General features: G+C 37.5%; 1 protein-coding gene across 1 annotated transcript in view; it reads right to left on the reverse strand.

The window, feature by feature from the left end:
- LOC105223636 (probable G-protein coupled receptor B0563.6) overlaps positions 1–23682 on the reverse strand; it is a 79710-nt gene that overhangs the window by 37986 nt on the left and 18042 nt on the right. Inside the window, exon 2 of the mRNA XM_049455175.1 lies at positions 3031–4439. Coding sequence (XP_049311132.1) covers positions 3031–3327 — 297 coding nt within the window. The 5' untranslated portion in view covers positions 3328–4439. The remainder of the gene's footprint in view (positions 1–3030; positions 4440–23682) is intronic.

The raw sequence follows: 23682 nt of genomic DNA on the forward strand, positions 1-23682 counted from the left end.
AGTATGCTTTGACATTTCATCATGAATAGACTTACTAACGAGCAACGCTTGCAAATCATTGAATTTTATTACCAAAATCAGTTTTCGGTTCGAAATGTGTTTATCGACAAATTTTGTTCAGCGATGAGCTCATTTCTGGTTGAATGGCTACGTAAATAAGCAAAATTGCCGCATTTGGGGTGAAGAGCAACCAGAAGCCGTTCAAGAATTGCCCATGCATCCCGAAAAATGCATTGTTTGGTGTGGTTTGTACGCTGGTGGAATCATTGGACCGTATTTTTTCAAAGATGCTGTTGGACGCAACGTTACGGTGAATGGCGATCGCTATCGTTCGATGCTAACAAACTTTTTGTTGCCAAAAATGGAAGAACTGAACTTGGTTGACATGTGGTTTCAACAAGATGGCGCTACATGCCACACAGCTCGCGATTCTATGGCCATTTTGAGGGAAAAACTTCGGACAACAATTCATCTCAAGAAATGGACCCGTAAGTTGGCCACCAAGATCATGCGATTTAACGCCTTTAGACTATTTTTTGTGGGGCTACGTCAAGTCTAAAGTCTACAGAAATAAGCCAGCAACTATTCCAGCTTTGGAAGACAACATTTCCGAAGAAATTCGGGCTATTCCGGCCGAAAATGCTCGAAAAAGTTGCCCAAAATTGGACTTTCCGAATGGACCACCTAAGACGCAGCCGCGGTCAACATTTAAATGAAATTATCTTCAAAAAAGTAAATGTCATGAACCAATCTAACGTTTCAAATAAAGAACCGATGAGATTTTGCAAATTTTATGCGTTTTTTTTTTAAAAAAAGTTATCAAGCTCTTAAAAAATCACCCTTTATAAGGGTATTGAAAACTGTGGACTGGATAATAATATTTTTTTCGTGCTTTCAGATATGAGATAATTTTAAGACGAAAAATGTTTTTCACCGGCCGACATCTTTTTCGGAGGTCTTTCTGGGACCCTTAGTCGAAAATATGTGTCTGACGGTGAAGAGAATTTTTCAATTATAAATAAATAATAAAAATATAAAAAATTATGTTGTACCAATATATATATATATAATATATATTTTAAATTTTACGAATCCCCCTAATAAACATACAGTTCCCTATATAGTTACTTATACCTTGTGCTCATTGGCATTTTTTTGCGGACGAAATTTAAATATTCAATTTTCAATTTGCTACTCAAATTTACATATATGAATATTGCAAAGGAACTTCTATTGGCCGTATGCGTTGATGGCAGTCCAATAGAGCCTTGAGTATACGACCTTGCAGAAGTTTCGTGCGAATATTCAACTTATTTTTATTACACAAAATTTGCTAATTTAAATTGATGACGTCGAAGTGGACGAAAGTAATTTTTGTGGGTATATTTATATTTAGGTAGTGTAAAATATTTTATAAATTTTTGGAATTTAAGGTACCGCGAATTTAATAGAATTTCTTGTTAGGGGACATGCTATTGTATGACCAATTCTGCATTACGTTGCAGTAGTATGGTAGACAGGCGTACGGAAATTCACCTAAAGTGAGCCAATGGAAAGGGTTGAGAAGCTCGGTGAGGTGTGCATAACGGGACCACAAAAATCCCTTCAATGACGGCTTGTAGCATCTTCGTTGAAAACTGCACAGTAAAATCGGCGGGCCAACTACTGGCTGCAGAAGAATTTATTTATAGAACCTTCCGATAAAACGGTTGGGCAAACACTGACTTCTTGGAATAAGAGGACGGAGTTGGTATGGGAATATACTGATCAGTGTAAGGCATAAGTCAGCTGCCGTGCAATTGCAGTATATATCACGCAGAAGTCTTTGTTATTGCGAAGGAGCTAGTCTGTAATGCATCAGTAGGCAACTTCAGAGTAGACAGTCAAGTAACAATCAAAATCGTACTCTGGCATCGCATGTCGGTCAGAAGTGTATTGGGAAGCAAGACAATATTAGTTCCCATATACTGACTGTAAGGTCACAGAGACATCGAAGACAAAGAGATGGTGAACAAACATGCAGTACGGCTGTCGTCCGATAAAGTGACCGACATTAATGAACTAACTTATTGACTTTTCGATGATCTGGACAAGAGCATAGCAAGAAAGTTTAAAATATGATGCAAAACAGTCTGGTGGTGACACATGCCTGCAGAATGAGCCTGATAGATCGAAATGACTGCAGGAAATGACAAGAGTAAGGGGTCAGGAAACAATGGAGCAATGGAACTAAATGGAACCTACGGCCTTGAGTCTGCTTCTGCAAATTGCTGGGAAATTCAGAACCAGTGTTGTGGGGTCTCCTGTTCCATGTCGCAGAACTGGCAGTTTACGCAGAGATTTTGTCTATGTTGGACAAGTATTTCCTGAGCCTTCAGTGTCCTGTATAGGCGCGACAAAAAGGCGGAATTTATTTCGGGGGAGGTTGATCATTTTCTTAAACCTTGTGAGGTTGTACCCTGAAGCAGCTTGCCATGGCGCATTCCTGCTGCCTGCTGCCAATGTTATTAGCCTTTGCAGCTTCAATAGTTGAAGGGCTACCGAAAACTGCGTTGCATTAGGTGCCTGAGCAACCGCTATATAAATGGCAACAGAGCTTATGATCATGGTATAGCCATCTTATGATACCTGGCTTACGGTCTCAGGAACTGCCGGCTAGGCATCTGCATATCATGACTGCCTTGGTGGCTTAATTTTGGTCTTGATGTTTATTTTTTTGGGCAAATAACGTTTGAAATGGGCTGCTCCATTACATACTGGTGGCCACACATCTTCGACTTATGCTTCACAGTATTAAAGCAAAACAATATTTCCACTAAAAATGTAATTCCCATTGGACATATCATAATTTAAGCGCCTACACCGACATTATGACATCCAATCTAAAAATAATCGATACATTAAAGTCTCACTTCTCCAACGACAAACTCATGCATATTGGCAGTTTTCATTCATCAATGGAAATCAAGAGGAAAAGCAACTGGAAAACAAAAGTGAATAAGGTAACAGCCACCTTCCACAAGTACTTACGTCGTTGGCAATGAAAAAATCGTCACGTAAACTACTGCCGCCAGCACCGTTTACAGCAGCGCTGCCAATAAGTATGTCTGACTCTGCGCCGCCGCTGCTAGAGCCGCCACCGGCACCTGCACCATAACTGCTGTGTGCACTGTATAGTGTTGGTGTGGCGCCAGCAACGCTGCCAACCAGTGTCGTCTCACCATCCTCATCGATTTGTTCGTTCGCATTCGACGCACTCAAGTTTCTGCCCCAAATTAACGAACAAAGGGCTTGGTCCTCCTCGGTGTTGTACAAACGTGTTATCATGGCGTTCTCTTGCGGCCAGTCGCTGGGTAGGTAGCGCTAAACGAAGCTTTATTTAAGTGGAATGGCGGGTTAAGGGCGGCACGGCAGCGACGGTGTCAAAAGTGTGAAACTTTCTATTATTAGAAAACGAAACGAAAGGGATGAAGCGTGGCGTAGTGAAGGCAATTTAAAGGTGAAAGCCGCTGACGTCGCTATTCAATGTCTTTTTTTTATTAATCTTATGTTGTTGTAGTTGTTCTTCTCGGTTTTTAATACTTTGTTTTTGTTTGCTGCTTAGTAGTTGTATTTGTAGTTGCGTCGTGTTTGTGTTTTTGTTGCGCGTCAATCATTTGAATTGCAAATCGTTGCGCCGGCTGGTGAGGTCGCGCCATGCCACGCAACGGTACAGCACAGTTGCCAACGTCAGCAGCGCTACACCGCCCGTAAGTGTGAGTCGTGACGCCAGCAACTTGGGCAGCAGTGATTTGTGAAGGCAATGTCTGTCTTGTTGGCGGAAGTACGAGGTTAAAGCAGCAATAACAATGTTAACTGAAAAAACGCTCCTGCGAAACGCACTGTAGCTGCAGACCAAAGTAGAAAACCAAAAGGTTAGAGGCAAGTGGGTAGTTGTTGTTGTTGGTCACTTGCAGGTTAAGCTTAGGCTGTCTAAGAAATTGTTTGCTGCCTTTAAATAATCTTAAATTAATTTAAATTACTTTAAATGCCACCGCTTCGTTTAATATTTCGTTGCTGTTCCCAATTTAATCACTCTTTTTGTTGTTTTTTGATTATTCCACTTCCTTCCTGCCGAAATTTTTTGTTGCTTTTCGCATAAATTTTCTTGCACCGCAAATATTTCTTTCACTTATACACATTCTTTTTATGGCCACAAAATCTGGCTGAAATTTTCCACTGCTCTTTCCGCTCCGCTTCATCCGTACCCAATGACTTGCCACCTGCTGTGTCTGCTTTAATTGCTTTTGTTGTTTTTCCAACCTAATTTTTATTAGATTGTTAATTTTATTGGCATTATTACTGTGTTTATTTTTAGTGTGCAACATAATCGTTTTATTTTGCTTGTGGCACATCTTCACATATTATGTTGGCTGTCGCTTTATAGGCCAGCGTGATACCTGAAATGAAATAAAAATGTCCGTTAATAATTTTCACAACAAAATATTATATTTTTATGATCTTCTCGTGTAAAGTAATCTATATCAATTTATTTGTTCATATTATTTTCAATTTTGGCGCAAAGACTAGTCCTTTGTTATATTTAGTGCATTTACTGTAATGTGCTACATACAGGTATTACTCTTAGGCATTGAGATATGAACCCAGCGAAGAATGGTGCTGACAGATCGAGAAGATTGCAGGAAAACGTTTGTGTAGCGATTTTTATCCTGGAATAAACGGTGATCCATTTGAGGCTCCCTACTTTTTTTTAAAGAAAAGCATAGAAATTTGAAATTTAATATTGAATATTCGTTATCATACGAAATAACATTAGTTTGTATTTATTTTTCATTCATTAAGTTCAGTTTTCAATGACTCGTTCGAGGATTTCGATTGAACTGAAAGACACTCGTGATTTTTTGCTCCAATTCCTTTTTTTATATAGTAGAAGAAAACAACGAAAACTGGAGTGCCAAACTTTAATCCGCTAAAACTAATCTGCTCCCAGCTTATAACTCTCCACGGAACCATCAGATTAAGTATAACTTCATGGGAGAGAGCAAGACTTTTCATCTATCATACGGACGGCCTGACGCTTACTATATTGCATGTGTTTAAGCTTTGTCATAATTAGAGCTGGCAGCTTTCTATTTACCAGAGACAAAAGTGCTGTCAAATTTTTCAACGAAAAACTATCGCCAAGTAAAGCTTTTAACTTTTCACTTACATTTGAAAAACGAGTGCAATGAAAAAATACGACCCAAGAGTATTTTATGCACTCTGTACCCGTCGGACATTACGGACTAAGCTCGTGATGGAATCGGAGCAGATAGCTTGTAAATCATCCATGTTCACTTAGTACTTGGATTAAAAAGAAGTCTAGGTCCCCATGTTGCCTATCTATTCACGAATGGATGTCAAGGAGTCTGTGATTTCACCGATTTTTGGTTGAGTTTTGGCACTGTTGCTGCTGTATTGTGATGCTTTGGTTCTCTCCTCTATTTTACGCTTACAGACATCTCTGATAGCTGGTTAAATCGTACGAATTCGTCTTCCTGACTGTCAGTTGGCGGCATACTTGCTAGAACTTCAGCAGTGACGCTTGATATCGTTCAGAAAGCACTTGGTTCTCGTATAGCAGTGATCCTATGAGCAGCGTATATTTGTTTAGTATATGCTTTTGTGTCTAGTGCCTGTATTGGTGCTGCATATATTATTACGGAACTTATTGCTTTTGCTATTAAAGCTCAGCGACTGGTACGCACGCAGTCCCTATTGGTCATAATTCTTGATAGATCATTGTATATTTTGCTCTCTTTACCCGAAGTATACGCCAGATGTTCCCTAAATTTTGATTTGGATTCCAATATTACCCCCAGATACTTCATCTGCGGCTGTGAAATAATGTCAGCCTTTCTTTCACCTTCCTTGTGCTCTAAACTCATTCTGCTATCATTGCTACATTGCCAGAGGTCATCTAGATCTTTAGCCACCGCTATTACTATGAGGTCATCCAAGTTCCATAGTAGAGAGCCTAAGACCGGGCCTTGCGGTGGTATAAGTCCTGAATCGAAGCGGGATTGTCCGCATAGACTGTAGACTTTACATATTCCCACAAAAAAAAGTCTAGCGGTGTGACATCACATGGTCTTGGTGATTATAATGGCGCAACGGTTACGTTCTCATCGGCATTATTTTTGAAGATATATGGATCCATGATTTCGCTGGCCTAAAAACTAGCCTTTTTTTCTGAATGCTCTTCTTGGCAAGTGTGGTAAATTTGCTTGTGTCGTTTGCGAAAGTTGAACGGCTTCAGTTCTTACCGCGTCATCGATACTGAGAGAGTTAGAGTACTAAATGAAAGGTATACGAATAGCTTTGTTAAGGAATAATTGAGACATCCTAAGCCTTTATGTTTAATTGATTATATGGCTGAACAAACCAATTCTTCATTTAATTTAATGTGCGGAGATAAGTATTATTTCCACATAATGCAAATTTTTAACAAAATCTTTACTAAAAATATAATGTGATATGGATTATCCTCTCTCTCTCTAGCCATTCTTAGTATTTTCTCAATTTAAATGAGAAAGGTTAACCCAATAATTTATTAATACTCAGCTCATATCGCAGGAAGAATGACGTAAAACAGGAAAGCAATAAGCAGAGAAGCTGGATTGAATTTCATTTGCAAACAAGTAAACTTGTTAAGCACAACAAAAAGTGAACTTGTAAATAATTTCATCGGCAATTACTGCAATGAGGATTGAACGAGTGAATTAAAGTATTTTCTCAGCAAAAGGGTAGTAGGGAAATGAAATAAGTAAACCAAACCAGCTGAGCGTAACCACAGACTACTTTAAATAAGCACTACAACAAATTCACAACGAAGTTACGTATACGCAATGGGCCCAAGTTGTAAGGAATAGGAATGGAGTTTATCGGAGTTACATTGTAGTTATACACTCTGCTTAATGCGAAGAGGCAAAAGACGATGTAGAATAAAGAGTAAGTCTACATAGCCATAAATGCATATGGGAATAGTGTAAATAAAATTTACAATGCCAGTCTCTGTAGACGAATGTACCTATTCACCGCAAAAAGGTTGCGTAAATATTTGTAGTTTGAAATAAGTGTAATCAGCCAAGAATAGCAGAAGGCACATAATGCACATATATATGTTAAGAAAAGCCTTTCAATGCCACATAGTTTCTTATGAATGAACGCTTACATTTGCTTGTTTCGCAGGCATACGAACAATAGTCATATACACACACAGTAATGCGTAAGAATAGTTGCCTGCAAGGATTCTCATATATACCTTGGCAGTAATGTCTGGCTGAAGTCGGCTTGTGCTTGAGGCAGGTACCAGCAGCTGCCTCCATATGTGTGCGCTGATGCGTTAAACCAAAAGTTGAAGCCAACTTTTAAATATACATACATACATGTGTACATGTATGTAAGCGTATATGAAAGTGTATCAGTAGGAAATTTTTGATTGATTGAATTCACCCTGTTATATTACAGGCAATTTAAGTTAGTACAAAAAATCATATGCATATTTATGTGTGTCACTCTATTTCTTGAGGAATCTGCAGGATTTCCCTCATATGTCACTGGTCAAGTTATTTCAGAAAATCATATTGATGGCCTGAAAATGGTTTATGTAAGTTCTACTAAAAATAACCCATTATTATGCCTAGCTCGCTATCAATAGCATTGAGAGTCTTTGTGATAAGACTGGTATGGGTGCCGGGTCATAGCGGAATCGCAGGAAATTGTAAAGCTGATGAGCAAGCAAGGACAGGAACCATAGAACCTAGTAGAATGGGTGCGGGTAGGTGCTCCCGTCTCCTCTTGTGTTCTACTGCTAGATAGCTGGGCTTCACGGAAGCTTGGTCAACGCTGTGCCGCCATTGGTACATGCGCTGCCGCAAAAGTCTTTTGGCCTCAGGTTGATCGCAGGAGACTAGCCTCTCCCTAGTTGTGGGACTTTTAATAGGCCACTGTCCTATTGGCGTCCATGGTGTAAGTTTGGTAATCTTACCGGACGCCATTTGCAGAAGCTGAATGGAAGAAGATAAGGTGGAAAAAACCCCACACATCCTTCTTGAACGTCCGCCTTTTGGAGGTCAAGACTGAAACCGAACTGGCGTAAGTTAAAACTAAACGATGGGCTTCACAAAGGACTACATATATCAGTCCACTTGCGATTTTCGATCAGTCATCTAACCTACATATGTCAAAGGAGCACCACCACAATTATCGAAAATATCGATAAAATAATCGAAATTGTTGAGTCCAAATATCATCTAAGCACATTGATCAAAAAACGTTTAGTACCACTTAAATTAGTCTGAATCAAAATTGATGCTCGATATATTGGTGTCATTCGAGTTAACGGAAAACAATTTCCTACACTCATTTCGATCTACGGATCGCTGCTGAATTACAACAAAATCGCATCATTTCGAATATTATGCCTTTCTCCTACAAAACGGATCTTTTTATTTGGACCTGTATTATGAACAATAGGACCGTCAGAAAGAAGCAATCGCCCAGGTGCTGCCAGCTTTGGCCATTAAGAAAATACCTATATTGCGAGGATACACACAACACTCACAAAAAGCTCCCAGAGATGCGTTGGTCAGTTCTTATGCATCTACCTGTCCATGGCGAAGGATTTTGGTAGTGAAAAATTCACCTCCAGTGAAGCTAGTGAAAATCGGCTGTTCCAGTTTTTTGACAAATAGCGACGAGGGTTTCGTTGAGAGTGGCATTAGGAAACTAACCTCAAAATGACAACCAGCAAACAAACAAATGGGTGCATAGTTGATCTTATTCGTATCATTTGTATTATGCTAAATAAAACGTTCAAGTCCAAGACTCAAGTTTACGTACACTCAGTAAAGCCTTTTCCTACAGACGCTTTCATATTCTTCTTGCAGACGCGTCAATAACTTGGGTTTGACTGCTGCACAATCATCGTCTATGTAGTTCTGAGAGCCAGCTGAGATTTTAGCTGTGGTTACATGTGTAGAAATATATATACTATACATATTCGCACAAAAGTCAAGAACGCACATAAGTGTGCATGTAACTTTCCCGACCACCTTAAATGTCAAGCAACTAACCAACCATGCCCCATTTGTGTTTACTTCAATCTCATTGCTTGCCTTCATTCCTTTGAGCATATTTGCTTGTCCATTTTACAGTCCGTTTGTTTATCCAATTGTGCGTTTGTCTCGCTATTTGCTTGAACAAGTGATGGACCAACGCAAGCTTCGAACTCAAACGCACATACAAGTCAATATGTCGCAGGGGCATATGTAAAAATTTTTCTTATACATTTTTCATTTGTTCTGCCATTCGTTAACAAGCCAAATATAAAATTAATGTAGAGATTACCTTGTAAAAAAATTGAATAAGTGATACAAATTTTATTCACTCAAATAAATGCCGTGAGTTTCGCAGATCATTTCGGTTAGATGGTTGGCAATGAAATTTGCCATGATTTTGATGAATATCATGGAAACACTTGTAGTAAATTTTTGATAGTTTTTACTTCCAGTAAAACCTAGTTTAGATCATGTTGGGGACTAAAAGTCTTTCTAATGCTTTATTTAGACTACGGATTTTGTTAATTTGAACAAAAAAAACGTTAACTTCGGCAGCACCCAAACTGTAATATCCTTCATAGGTACTATCCTAACATAAACTAATTTGCAGATCTCACGTGAAATTTCATAAAAACATTTTGTCAAAAAAAAATTGTACATATCCTGTACTAACATATGCAGTTTGAAACAGCGAACAGTGGTCCAATCTGAACGATATGTTTATGATATTTTAATTGTCATCGCCAAATTTCATGAAAATATGTAGTTAAATAAAATAGTTTTTCCATATACTCGTTAGATCTTTATCGATCAGTTTTTCATGGCAACGAATCCTGATAAGCTCCAATAAATGAGTAAATTCTTCGAAAAAAGAACACAATGTATGCAAAATTTCAGGATCGATATCTCAAAACTACTGAGGACTTGTACAGACAACTTAGGTACAAAAATACAATTTTGAGGTTCAAAAAAACTTCAAAAATTAATGCAAGATGTTTATTGTCAGTCCGAAGATATTCTTGGAATTTAGGTTTTAGGAAAGTATATCTTACAAATGTGGCCGCGGTTACGCCTCAGATGGTTCAATTTTCAATGATCGCTCGAGCATTTCGACTGGTAAATGGTGAATGTATACGCGTGATGTTTTGATCCAAGGTCTGACCCCCCCCCCCCGAAGCGGGATATTATCCGCATAGAGTTAAGAACTTTAATATCCTCCAGAGGGAACAACGGTGTGATATCATGACGATCTCGGTGTCCCAAACTACACCACCCAAACAAATGTGAAATATCAATCTACACCGAAATATCTCTCAATAAACCCATGATTGATGCGATGTATGGAAAGTGGCACATTCTTCTTGAAATCAAATGTTGCGATACCACGAGCTTCAATTTCAGGTATCAAATAGTTGGTTATTATGCGCGTTAATTGTAATAACGGTTTCGCCTTAGGCACGGTTACGTTCTCGCCGGCATAATTATTTGTGAAGAAGTATGAGCGATGATTTCAATTGGCCCACAAATCACACCAAAAGCTTTAATTTTTCGTTAATGAAGGTCTTGAAAATCCCTGAAATTGTTCTTCATCTCAAATGCGTCAATTTTGCTTGCTGGCATACCCATTTAGTCAGAAAATAGGCCTTATCGTTGAACCAAAATTCGGCTCGACAAACATCCGAGTTCTTGTACATGGAACTTTTCACAAGCCCATAGAGTGAAGCGATACCGCTTGGGAGGTTAAGCGGTTTCAGTTCTTGCACAAGCTGTATTTTGTACGAATGGCTTTCATTTGAGAGCTCGACGTAAAAAGCGTCAAGTCGTTTCATACGTCCAGTTCGAGTTGCCAGCGAACGGCGCCAAATCGAATCTCCACGCTCTTCTTGCATACACTTTCTGCTACGGATATTCTATATTTACTTCACTGCGTGCTGGACGTGGTCTATTCGATCGAATAGTATCCAATAATGAATTCTAAAGATGGGTGATGGTGTTGCAAATAGTTTGCTCAGTAGGCCGATTACGTTGACCATAAGTTGAGTGAAGCGCGTGAAACACATTCTTTACAGAACGCCATAAAAAACGTTGTTCAGGCAGTAGTTATTTCCATGAAAAAATGCCAAACAATATAGAACAAAAATAACACGACTGCTTGACTCGACCCTCACGCGTGATTTCTAAAAAAAAGGGCTATTGAAAAAAAAGTACGTTACTTGGATCACCGTTATTTGATCGAATTGTTCATAATGGCGTTTTCTTTGACCAATTATATTACCTAAATACTTCAAGTCCAAAAGTGGTAGGCCAAAAATAAATGAAAATTCTTTTCTTCTTTTAGAGATCTTATACTTTTTATATTTTACTAATGCATATGTACAAGTACATATAGATTGTTTCTATAATAATTTAAAATGTTTGAAGTTTCTGTAATAAATTTACTTTTGCTTCTGTATTCTTTTTACTAACAAAGTGTGGCGCCCTAATCTTCAAATTTTCGTATATACTTTTTTTTGCTGTGAGTGCCTATGTCAGTTTCCACGAAGCGTCAAGAAATTAAAACTTTTTGCCACTTTTCTCTAAGGGTGAACTTAAAGCACGTCAAAGCTCCTTTTCTTTTTTGTTTGCTGTGTTTTGCTTTTTCTATACTTTATGTATTACAATACTCCGCCCCACCCTTTTGTAATGCTTTAATAATGTCACGATTTAAACACATTAAGTATGCATGGTTGGGAGGGGCTGCGGATGGCATTATTCCATGTTGTAAAGTTGGTCAACCAAAACTTAACGAACTGAAGTGTTAGATTTTTTTGTAACTTTTTTATTTGAGTTTATAATTTGTTAAACAATACAGATTTTTTCGCTTTAACAAGCAACTCCATAAATATTCGTAAGAAAAATACTTGCATGTCATTGACCTGATTTTTTGTTTTAAATTTCTTTCACATTGTTTATTTCCACGAACAATCTGCTTACTAAGATGCTTATGTTCATAAAATATTTGGTCTGTCCAACATGCTTGGCAATTTCCGCATGTCCATCATTTTAGCGATACAATCTTAATTGCTTTATGTTGATGCGTCCTACTTTTCCTTCCTCTTTTCTCACTACCGAATTGATTAACTCTCCACTTTTATAGTTTATGAAATTGCTTGTTACATGTTTTGTTGGACAGATAAAATCTTCCTTTTCAATAGGATGGCTCAGAGCGAAGGAGTTGTTCTATTTCATCAAATCTTTTTTTACGAATTAGTGTAGGCTTATTCTCTGAGAGGCTTATATATTAGTATTCTTAAGAATTGTTGTTAATATTTGGCCTTTGAGCAGAGACATTTATAGAAATATCGATTTAGTTAAACTAACTTTTGAAACGACCAGGTGATTTTAGATTTTATTTTCCAAAAACTGGCTTCAAAATTCTTTAAATTTGTCTTCTTGGGTCATGCAGAATTAATCAACATATGCAAAAGTTTCTATTTATATTTCGGGACTCTAGTGGTTTAGTTTCGACATGTTCAAAAATTTTCAAAAAAAGCAGCGAAAATGTCAAAATTTAGGTAAAAGTTGTCGGTTGCCAGATCGCACCAACAGGGTTGCCAAAATTCCAAAATATAAAATGCAACCTATGTATGTATAGGCGAGGACAATGAAGGAATATTTTGTTTGAAAGGAATAGTAGAGTAATTATTTAAATTTTTTACTTGATCGTGATTTTCCAGCAGCTTTTTATATTTTCTAGTACCAGGAACTGCCTTTACCATATGCATTGGATAAAACCGGTTTGGTATTATTATAGTCCTTTTTATAAGCGAAGTCCTATTCCACAGAAATTCCATCAAATTATTTCGTTTTGCAGTTTAAAAATCCGGAGATAATGATGCTTTCAAATATTAAGGTATGTCAGATTATGTCTGAAAATTATCGAAATTGGACTATTATTTTTCAAGATCCCATTGTAGACTTCAATGTCAATACTAAACTTCACACTGAAATTATCGCTTACTCTTTGTGATATATTAATGAAATTCAGAGAGCATTTTTGTTCATGTCATTATGATGGAAACAGTCATAATCCTGTCAATCTTCTCATAGCCCCAACCTAAAATAATTATTTCCAAATCTGCAGTAGATTTTAAACAATTTATTCAGGGCCATATGTGCGATATTACAACAAAATTAACTGCCATTCCCATTAGAGTATGTCTGAAAAGAGGCTAATAACCAACCCCTCATAATATATTGGGTATTCGACAAAGACTTTTCGTATTTCAAATCAAACTTCTACTATTTTTTTTATATTTATAATAATAAATAAATATGTACCATTTTGGTCGATCACTTTTTGCAGTTTTTCCGCTAGAGACATTATTCCATCAGTGTAAAACATTCATCAGAAATTTCGAAATTTCCAGAACGGAAGCGAGCGTACCCTTGGTGTGCTACACGAACTCACCAGGTTGTTCAATAAGTTTTGTCGGTTGATAAGAAAAACACAATTTTATGAATCAAGATACGCTTTATTATTCAGTATTATCTCCCTGAACATTAATACACTTGCTCCAACGATCCTCCAATCTGTGGAAACCTGAAGTGAGAATCCGGAAGGTATGCAAAATGCGCTTCAACAGCCATTATGACCTCTACATTTGATGAGAAACGCTTGCCACGCAGAAATTTGTTGAGTTCTGGAAACAAACGGAAGTCGCTGGGGGTCAAATCTGGTGAATACGGTAGATGCTCCCTTCTACAATTCGGACTTTAATTCATGGATTTTAGGCATTGTCGAAATACTTTTATGACACGCGCATTGTCCTGATGAAAAAGGATTTTTTTCTTCTGCAAACTGGGTCTTTTTTCACGATTTTTTTCCTTCAACTGGTCTGAAAGGTTGCAATAATATTCAGAATTAATTGTTTTACCAGTTTGCATGTAATTCACAACAAAATTCCTCTCGCATCCCAAAAAACTGATGACATAACCTTCTTGTCCAATTTTCGGACACGAACTCGTTTCGAAGCCAAACAACGAGGTTCACACCACTCCTTAGTCTCTTGTTTTGATTCAAGATCATGGTGATGGACCCAAATCTCATACATAGTTATAAATCGACGCACAAAATCCACTTTATTCTTTTTTCTGAGTTGCTGAGAAAGCCGCATGCTAATGTGTTTTTGTTGCATTGTTAGGGAATGCGGGCGGTACCCATTGTGCATACTTTCTAAAGCCCCAAATTTCACTTAAAATATGGCTCACACTGCCTAGTGAGATTTGTGGGCCTCTACTAAACCTCTCTCGGTCAATCAACGATCTTCCAAAACCATATTCTCTATTTTGGCTATGATTTCTGGTGTTGATGCGCTTTTTGGACTCATTCACGTGGATCATCTTCAATCGACCACGTTTAAATTCAGCAACCCATTTTTCTAATGTTGTAATTGAAGGTGTACACTTTTAACATTCGTTCGTGAATTTCTTTTGGTGCTACACCTTCCTAAATAAAGAATTTTATCACTGCACGATTTTCAATTTTTTCCATTATAAAAAAATACTGAGACACGGAGACACTAAACAGCTTGTAAACAACGAATGAATTCACATATGTACTTTCATATGAAGAGTGTACCAACAAAACAACAAATATTTTGTGGTTGTAGCAACGCCCTCTCTTATCGAACGACAAAACTTATTGAACAACCTGGTACATATCTCACTAACTAAAACCATGTACTAAGCTGTAGTGGTTTTTAAAGATTCGATTTTTATGTACTATTTTCTGATTTTGTTTCTTAAATGCATGCTTAGGTTACGCCTCTGCAAAGGATTTATTATGTCTTTCATCTATAGCAAGACAATCCTTAAATCTCTGCAGATTTAATTCCCCTAATTAAGCTTTAAAGCTTACAAAAGTTTGCCGCTTCGATTTTTTAATTCAGTTAAAGCAATTTGTTTCTGTCTTGCTGCCCTAAATTGAGTAAACAAGAATTGCTTAACCGCTAAATTTTAGCTGTGCCGCATTTTAATTACTGCAAACTTGAAAATAAAGACATCTGATTGGATTTACAATGGATGCCACCTTGAAAACTTTTGCGGTAAATAAAACAAATTTATTTGAAAGCGCTTTGTTATATCGAATGCTGATTGCTGTGCCAAAAGGTTTCAAAGCTGCTAAAGAATGCCAAATAACGGTGAGTAGCAGCAAGGATCAAACTACAATCTATAACTTAAAGTCAGAGCCACACACACAATAAATAAACCAAATAAATAAAGTGCAACAATAAAATTCTATAAACTGAAAAAGTTCAATATCGAAAAGTTTGTGAAAAGCGCAAATAAATTGTATAAACTATTGGCAAATCGAAGCGTTAACAATTGTCGGTGGCAGCTAATCCCTTCACCTACCAACTCTGCCACGAACACTGGACAACTATGGCATACATACACACGCGTTTATTGTTCGTTACGGCGCATAATACAAAGTGAACCATGAAAAATTGCAGACAATTACGAATGTTTTGTATCAAATTGTCGAAGTTGCCGGGCCAACTAAGGAAGTAGCATAAATTTCGCAAACAACTCACCAGCTGCTGCTGCTGCCAAAGCTGCTAGACACACATACTGTTTGGCAAGGCTAGGCAACTCGTGATAAGTGTGAGCGAAGATGTTGCTTGCTCGTTTGGAACTGTCACAGCCGAATGGTTCGATAAAAGAAGCGAAGGTTTCTTGCAGATTTCGCCAATATATTCATATATTGATGAGGCGCAGCATTGATGCTCCAGTGCGCAAATTGTGTGCGTCATAAAAAAACAATATCCTTTTTTTATGTGGCAGCTAACTAAGTTATTAGAACATAATTAAATCAGAAGCCTGAAAATTGTTGGAAATAGCTGCTGAAATTAGAATGATAAAAAGCGACCGAAATGCGAATATTTTTAGTCGAAGTATTTTGGTTTTAATGTGGGTGCAGTATCTTGCGGAGTATTAAGCAGATGCTTCCGTGTTTATGGTTGTTTTATTTATTGATGACACATTACAACTCATATAATATAACGGGTGATTCAAGTAGATGTTCTTTTTTAAATAGTATTTTTTGACAGAGTACGTGTGAATCGTGGCAAGTTTGTTCAGTAGTGTTTGGCATTTCATCATGGAAAGATTAACAACGTTTACAAATCGATATTTATTTATTTATTTTTTTACGAAAACTCAACTTATGGTCAACATCATCGACCTACTGAGCGAAGTATTCGCAACACCATCACCTATCTTGAGACCCAACATTCTTTATTGGATAATATTCGACCGAATGGATCACGTCTACCACGCAGTGAAGAAAAAATAGAAGCCATAGCTGAGCGTGTAGACGAAGAAAGTGGGGAGTTGATTCGATGCCGTTCGCAGCAACTCGGACTACCGTATGAAATGGCTTGGCGCATTTTATGTCGAGATCTTTAATTTAAATTGCACAAAATACAGCTTGTACAATACAATCGCTCGACCTTCCCAAGTGACATCGCTTCACACTTTTGGCTCTTGAAAAGTTTCAGGAAGATCCGATGTTTTCGAGTGCAGATAATTTGAATTTTTGGGCCGGTCGATTGGCCACCCAGGTCGCATGACTTTACACCGTTAGATTTTGTCCTGAAGAGATACGTAAAGTTCAAAGTCGATGCGAACAATTTCGTTTCGATGCTCGAACGATTCATCGAAAATTAGACTCAATGGTTATACCATCTGAGACATAGCCGCGGCAAACATTTTAAAGAGATAATCTTTAAGAAATAAATGCCAAAAAATTTGTTTTCGAATGGTAATACACATTAACCATTAAATTCAAAGTTTCTGAGTTTTTTCTTTAAAAAACTAGTTATCCTCGAAATGGATCACGATTTACATATGTGGGTATGTAATGTGATGCTTACTAAACTGTCAAGATATCTTTTATTTAAAATTAAGTTAGTGCCGAGAATTCAAAACCCCCCTTGCCAGAAGAAACCGGTATAATCAGCAATAGCCAGATGGATTCGAAACACGTTAGGTTAGGTTGGATGGCTGTTTGAAGATGGCATGTGAACTGCTACATATATGTAGTCCTTTGTGAAGCCATAGAAAAGAAGAACTCCGGTGTTTGGAGTCTCAAATTAGAAAAACGCTTAGTAGCGAATACAGATTTGCTCAGGCGTCCGGTTCGGTGGGATGTCTCAAAACGGTCAAGTAATATTCCTTAATGATTTGTGAAATCATGAAGCGAATTCATGGTGAAACAAGTCATGTTAATCAAAGAAAACAATCAGCATCATCTTCGATCGACTTTGACGTGGAATTTTTAAGGGCTTGCCTACAACCAGAAAATAACATAAATGTATTGAATCGTATGAAAATACGAATAAAATTTAATGAAGCAACGTGCATATGTATGGCATTGACTTGTTTATTGCACAATTATGCACAGGCGTTTTTTTTCCTTCAAAGCAAAACATAATAAGATGAATTCAGAGATTTACTGAATCAAAAGCATGACAAAGCTACATGTATTGAGAAATGAGGGGCTTGTGAAAATCTACCATACTGTGCTCGTGTGAGGCCCACAGATTCAGCGCCCGAGGGCACGACGACAGAAAAACAGCTGCTTGTTCCCATCGGCTTTCCAATTTCAGACGATTCTGCTGTGGACAGGCACTCAGACAATTTTATTATGAATAACTGTCAGCGAGCAGAAGGTCTGAATAACAGCTCTGTTATCGGAGAGCATGCACGCTTCCCTAAAGGAAGCCGTATTTCGAAGAATTACATCTATTGTTATCTTAATGGTTGCCATTTCTGCTTGAAAACAGTGGACAGACACTCAGACAATATTATTATGAAGGTAGCTGTCAGCGAGTGATGCCTCTCCACTTATACATAGAAGATATCTTTACATCTGGCCCGCCGAAGATGCCACTAGGAGTAGGTTTCGCGGCGCAGAGATCTAAGTTATCAGGATTTCGGATAATGTGTTCGGCCTCCCGGAGTGTGATAGCAATATTTGCAGCAATACATTTACTGAAAATGTCGACGGGTGCTATAGGCAGAATCGGGCTTACTTCGATTATATTGCGAAATTTGTTTCTTTTCGGTTGATTAGTCGCAGCTGGCTTTTCAAATGTAGTTTATCATACTTGACGAACTAATTTCGTGGTATAACTCGGTCTACAGAAGTTCATATTAAAGTGATGGGTTTGCTCTACGGCTTCTAATAACATTCTGTTGAATGGTTCTAATATTTTTACTATTAATAAGAAGAAGCAGAAAGTCGCAAAAAATTTGTGTATAGCATTCAGTTTTAGAATCAATAAGATTGTTCATAGTTCAAACAAAGGCATTCCGGCGGGTACTGCGTCGAATACTTTCAGAGCTGGAGCGTTTTCATCCATTCGGACGCCGTTGCCAATGTGCAAAGGACCATAAATCTTACGCAGAACCTTTCTCTCGAAAACTCGTGATGTCGGTACATCAGATGTTGTCATCGTCTATGCAGGACGAGATGATGAGTGACTTGTAGAGTTGGGTCTTTGTTCGTAGAGAGCGGACTTTACTTCTCAATTGTCTACTCAGTCTGAAGTAGCACCTGTGAACAAGAGTTATTCTGTGTTGGATTTCGAGGCTGACGTTGTTGTTGGTATTAATCCTGGAAACTAAGAAACTCAACATCTTTAAAAACAAGCACCCTCTTTAAAAAAATGATGAATTTATTCGCTTATATTTATATATAATATGATAAGCGCTTTCTTCACAGCTTCCTATTCTTGTATATACCAAATGTTCTTACCCCAAAATGTATCAAGATTTTGTAATTCCTAACTTGTAACAGTGCCTGCGGACAACGAAGAGGGAACGCGGGAAAGCTTGCATGATGAGTGAGTAGCATAATAAAATTTATGCTCATTAATTAGTCTTGCCGAAAAGTCGCAAATTTCAACGCCGCATTTCAACACCAAAACCAAATACGCTCGTATTTCTTTTATTTCCCTTCTCGCTTTGTTTCCCAAAGTCAATAAGTGTTATAATTGCATGGCATTACACTCTATATGTACAGTGCAGAATTCAGTAGAATAATAAGTTTATGCTATTTGAGGTGCTTGATTTTGAATTTCGTTTTCTTATTTCTCATTCTTTTTATTTCGGTTGAATTCAAGTTGCTGCTGTTGCTGAGCGCAAAAAAAAAGAAAAAATAATATCAGCAAGAATTGTCCTTCAGTGTTCTGCGTCTAAATTGTGTTACTTTTTATTGGATTTCTTTTGACTCTCACGTCATTAAAGTGTAAGTAGGTTTTAGAGCAAAAGTTTTCTTTCGTTTGATTTTTTTTTGCACTTCTTCTTTGTAGTAATTTTATATTAAGCGTTCTTATGGGAAGATTTCCTCAAAGTTTCAATATAAAAGTTTACCAAACCTTGAGCGAAGCAAAGTCAAATTTGTGTGAGAAAAATAGTAAAGAGAAATATGTAAGTGTGATATTGACCTTATCACAAATTCTCAATAAAACGAGCTTGTATTTTCAATAGAAAACAAATATGTACGCCGATATGTGCAGAGCAAGAAATAAAGAGGTGGAGAAATGGGGAGTAAGTTCCTAGACGTATTTTCTGTCCGTCAAGTTGCCGCCGAAAAGCGAACGCACGTGAATATGAAACAAAGATTACATCAACAAGAGTATAGCGGTCAGTAGACGATATACATACATAAATTGTTGTCATATTTCCATTATAATCCCACGTTTGTATACCAATTTTAGGCACGCTGAAGACAACTGCACAGTTTGTGCCCAGAAAGGGTGGTTTCTAATGAGCGTTTAAGTTCGCGTAGGTAACCCAAACCACTGAATTTATGACCATGTTTAATAAAAATCAATACTCTTGTCCGACTCATCATTTGCAGGAAACATTAGGACTGAGACCAATTAAAGGCCCAGGTAACATGTAGTACAGTGTGCAAAACAACTAAGTTCGGGACTTTTTTTTGTTCATTCAACTATCTGCACTTAGTCTAATGGAATATATTTTTTTGATGAATAAGATAAGAAACATTGAAATAAATTAAGGGAATGGCAGTATAGACTGGAATGTGAGTCAATTAGTAAATTTGAGACGTCGTTTTTTCAGATTGAGTTCATACACGTAGACTTCGATCAACCATATTAGTTTTTGACCACGAAGATTGACGAAGGGAATTGTCAGTGTGATTGGTGTAGACAAACACCAAAAGAGAATTTACCGATAATGACAAGCAAAAGTCTTCGAATACAAAATCAGTCTTAGAAATGCAATTTAACATTTCACAACATTCTCATCCGATACAAACTTAAGTTGACTTCTAATGTTCTCATTTCATTCATTTTTGAAATGTAAAAACTAATGAAATCGGATACGAGTACAAATACGTAAACTTTCTACAGAAAATAATTTGAAAAGATCAGATGATGTCTTTTAAAGTAACTTTCTATAGAAAGTGGCCGCATTTGTATCCGATTTCATCCATTTTCGGCTTCAGCAACATCAATTATACTAAAGTAAAACACAGCACAAGCAGTGCTAATAACAAGAGTCAATTTTGAACCTAAAATGAGTAGAAATCGGACCGTACTTGCCGCTATCCTCAGGTCTACGAAACCGCAGTCAAGACAATAATGTTCTATGGTGTATACGTCTGGTGGAGGGCGCTCGAAAAGGCTACACTTGCTAAACAGCTTGAACGTGTCCAAAGAGCGGTTTCCACAGGCATCTCTGGTGAACAGAGAACAGAACAGTACATATAGTATATGAAACCTTCGTGGATATTGCCGGCAGGTGCATTGCTTCAAAGTGCGCCCTAAGGCTCAGGGAAGCTGTACATATGAAGAAGTCCGATCAAGGGCACACCGAATTTCACTCCTCCTTTAACTAAATACATACCTGAAAACATCCATCACTGTGCCACAGAGGCAATTAGTGTAGCCTTTTTCTCTGCTCACATACGGAAGAGTGTAATGTGTATAAGGAGGAGTCACTGAAGAATGGGTCAAAGCTAGGAGGGAAGGTTGGACGGAAATTTTTATATAAAAAGCTCTCCGTCAGTCTTAGCTTTAGGTTATAGGACAACTTTAGTGTCTTTCAGGAAGAAGTGGCTGCTGTTAAGATGACGGTACAAGTACTTCTACGAAGTGTAGTTTCTTTCAGAGAGGTTACCATTGACTCCGACAGCAGAGCGGCGATACTAGCCCTGCCCCAGCTAACTGTGCACTCAAAGCTAGTCAAGATGTATATCTGTCCTCACTAAAAATAGCATCAAGTTGTTTTAGCATCAAGTTCGTTTGAGTGTCTAGTCATAGCTGAATTACTGACAACAGCAAAGCCGTTGAACTAGTCACAGGAATCAGCCCTGCCACGCTTACACCGGAATAGGACTGAGTTAGATCTCTAATGTTATTATGCATACTAGCACTTGACCAATGAACCGTACGTGCGTTTAGCAGGCGTTGATCGATGACTGGCTCATGTGCGACTGCATGATCCTTTCGACCAAGGGTAGATAGCGGGAGACCTTCTGAACTTCTTACCATAATAATATGGATTCTTACTAGATATTTTCGAATATGTAATATCACTGCAATAAGGCTAAACATCTTGTATGGAAGGTGAGATAGACACATCCATTCACTTTCTTCTCTATTGTCTAGCTTTTGCCAGACTGAGGATAAAACAAATCGGCAGACTTAACTTCGGCGAATTAGCTGAATCTGACATTTGGCGTCTGAACTACTTTGTGATAGCCTCAAAGCGTTTTGTCGATTTGTAAAGGTCTTAACATCTAATATATACTATAGGACTTTTAAGTAACTCGGGCAGGCGTTCTAAGCTGTTGAAATGCGATCCCTGTTAAAATGTAATCACCTTAACCTAACTTGCCACTATCCTCATGCACTGAATATGAAGATCTTTACTTTTTTGATGAATTTAAACCGTATATATTGGAATCTTAATAAAATTATTTCAAATAATTCTTGTTAAACGTGAAATTTCTTGAGGCAATAATTTACTTTGGACCCTGTGATTTGTATAATGCACAACCATCAAAACAAATTTTATCTTGTTTAAAATAAACAACCCACATTATTTAAAAAAAAAAAATTAACTTCGTTTAACAGGACTGCTCTCCCTCAACACACTGTCATTGGCCAGCACGTGCATGACTGACATTTCGATTAGACCTTCGTGTTCGACAGCGAAGTGGTGGATATCTTGGCTAAACATTTTTATGGACACGTAATTGTATGGCTTAAAGCTGTGTGTACAATTACTAATAAACATTCTTACATACTTCTTAGATTCAGGCTTGCTGTTCGCGTGGCTTTTAATTTCCCCTTGTTTACTATTGTGTTTGTTGATTGTTTGTTCGTGTTTTGCCTGGCTCTCTTAATTATTAATAATGTTTATTTACATTTTAATTGTTAATTCAACGCACGAAAATGCTTACTCATGTACTTGAGTATGCTTAGAAATACACATTATTTAAATATACAGGCACTTTAAATGTTCACAATTTACAGCTTTGGTTAAACACTACAAGAGGTTCAAGTATATATTTGCTCCTTCTTACAATTTTCTTTCAGCTTTCTAAATTTATTAATGCTTATCTTTTTAAAAACATAGTTTGAGAAAGTGGAACCTGCTGATTTAAAAGTAGATCTATTGGTTTAGAAAATATTCCCCTTAGAACTCAAAAAAACCTAAATATAGGTTACCAAGCTTTAAAGGGTTATACATTCTACCCGAAAATTGTAAATAAAACGCAAATTATTTAATTATACCAGATGTGAAACATTTATGCCACCAATTTTTACTGTCCTCGTAACACTTTTCATAAGCACTTTTTGTGATGGCCTTCAGCTTCTTCAGCGAAATTTTTTTATCTCTTCGATCAACTGAAAACGGATTCCACAGAGCGGAAATTTCAGTTTGGGGAGCAAGAAAAAATCAGACGAAGCCAAATCTGGTGAATATGATGGTTAATCGATGGTATTCATTGCGTTATAATACTCTACATGAATATGGGATCGGAATTCGAACGATCGAGCATGTCCAAAGAGACCTTTTTATGGTACTCCTTTTGAAAAAAAAAATCAGCTTTATCGGACGACTCGAGCAAGAACGGGTTTCATAACCAAAAAGTCCTCCAAAATCATTCGAACGGACTCGTGAGAGATGTGTTATCTTTCCATCTCTTTAACACTTGCCTGACGATTTTGAAGAGGTCGAAGGTCGCCCATAACGAAGCATGTCTTCTGCAATTCGACCATCTGTGACGGCTTTGTGGCTGAAAAATTGAAGTTGATCCAACAAAAAGATTCCAATTTATAGCATATTTATAACGGTGTTTACGTGCGTTCGAGGTCCCAAAACTTCAAACCCGTTTTTTTTAATAATTTTCATAGTCAGTAATTCGAATTTCTACTCATCTGGGCCTGAAATATTCACACCATCTTCTTATATATATTATATGTGTCAAGTAATGATCGAAAAAATAAGATTTTGGTAAAAAACTCGATTTCAAAGCCGAAGGGTTCAAGAGTGT

This window comes from Bactrocera dorsalis, chromosome 4 (assembly GCF_023373825.1).
Source record: "Bactrocera dorsalis isolate Fly_Bdor chromosome 4, ASM2337382v1, whole genome shotgun sequence".
Classification (NCBI taxonomy): domain Eukaryota; kingdom Metazoa; phylum Arthropoda; class Insecta; order Diptera; family Tephritidae; genus Bactrocera; species Bactrocera dorsalis.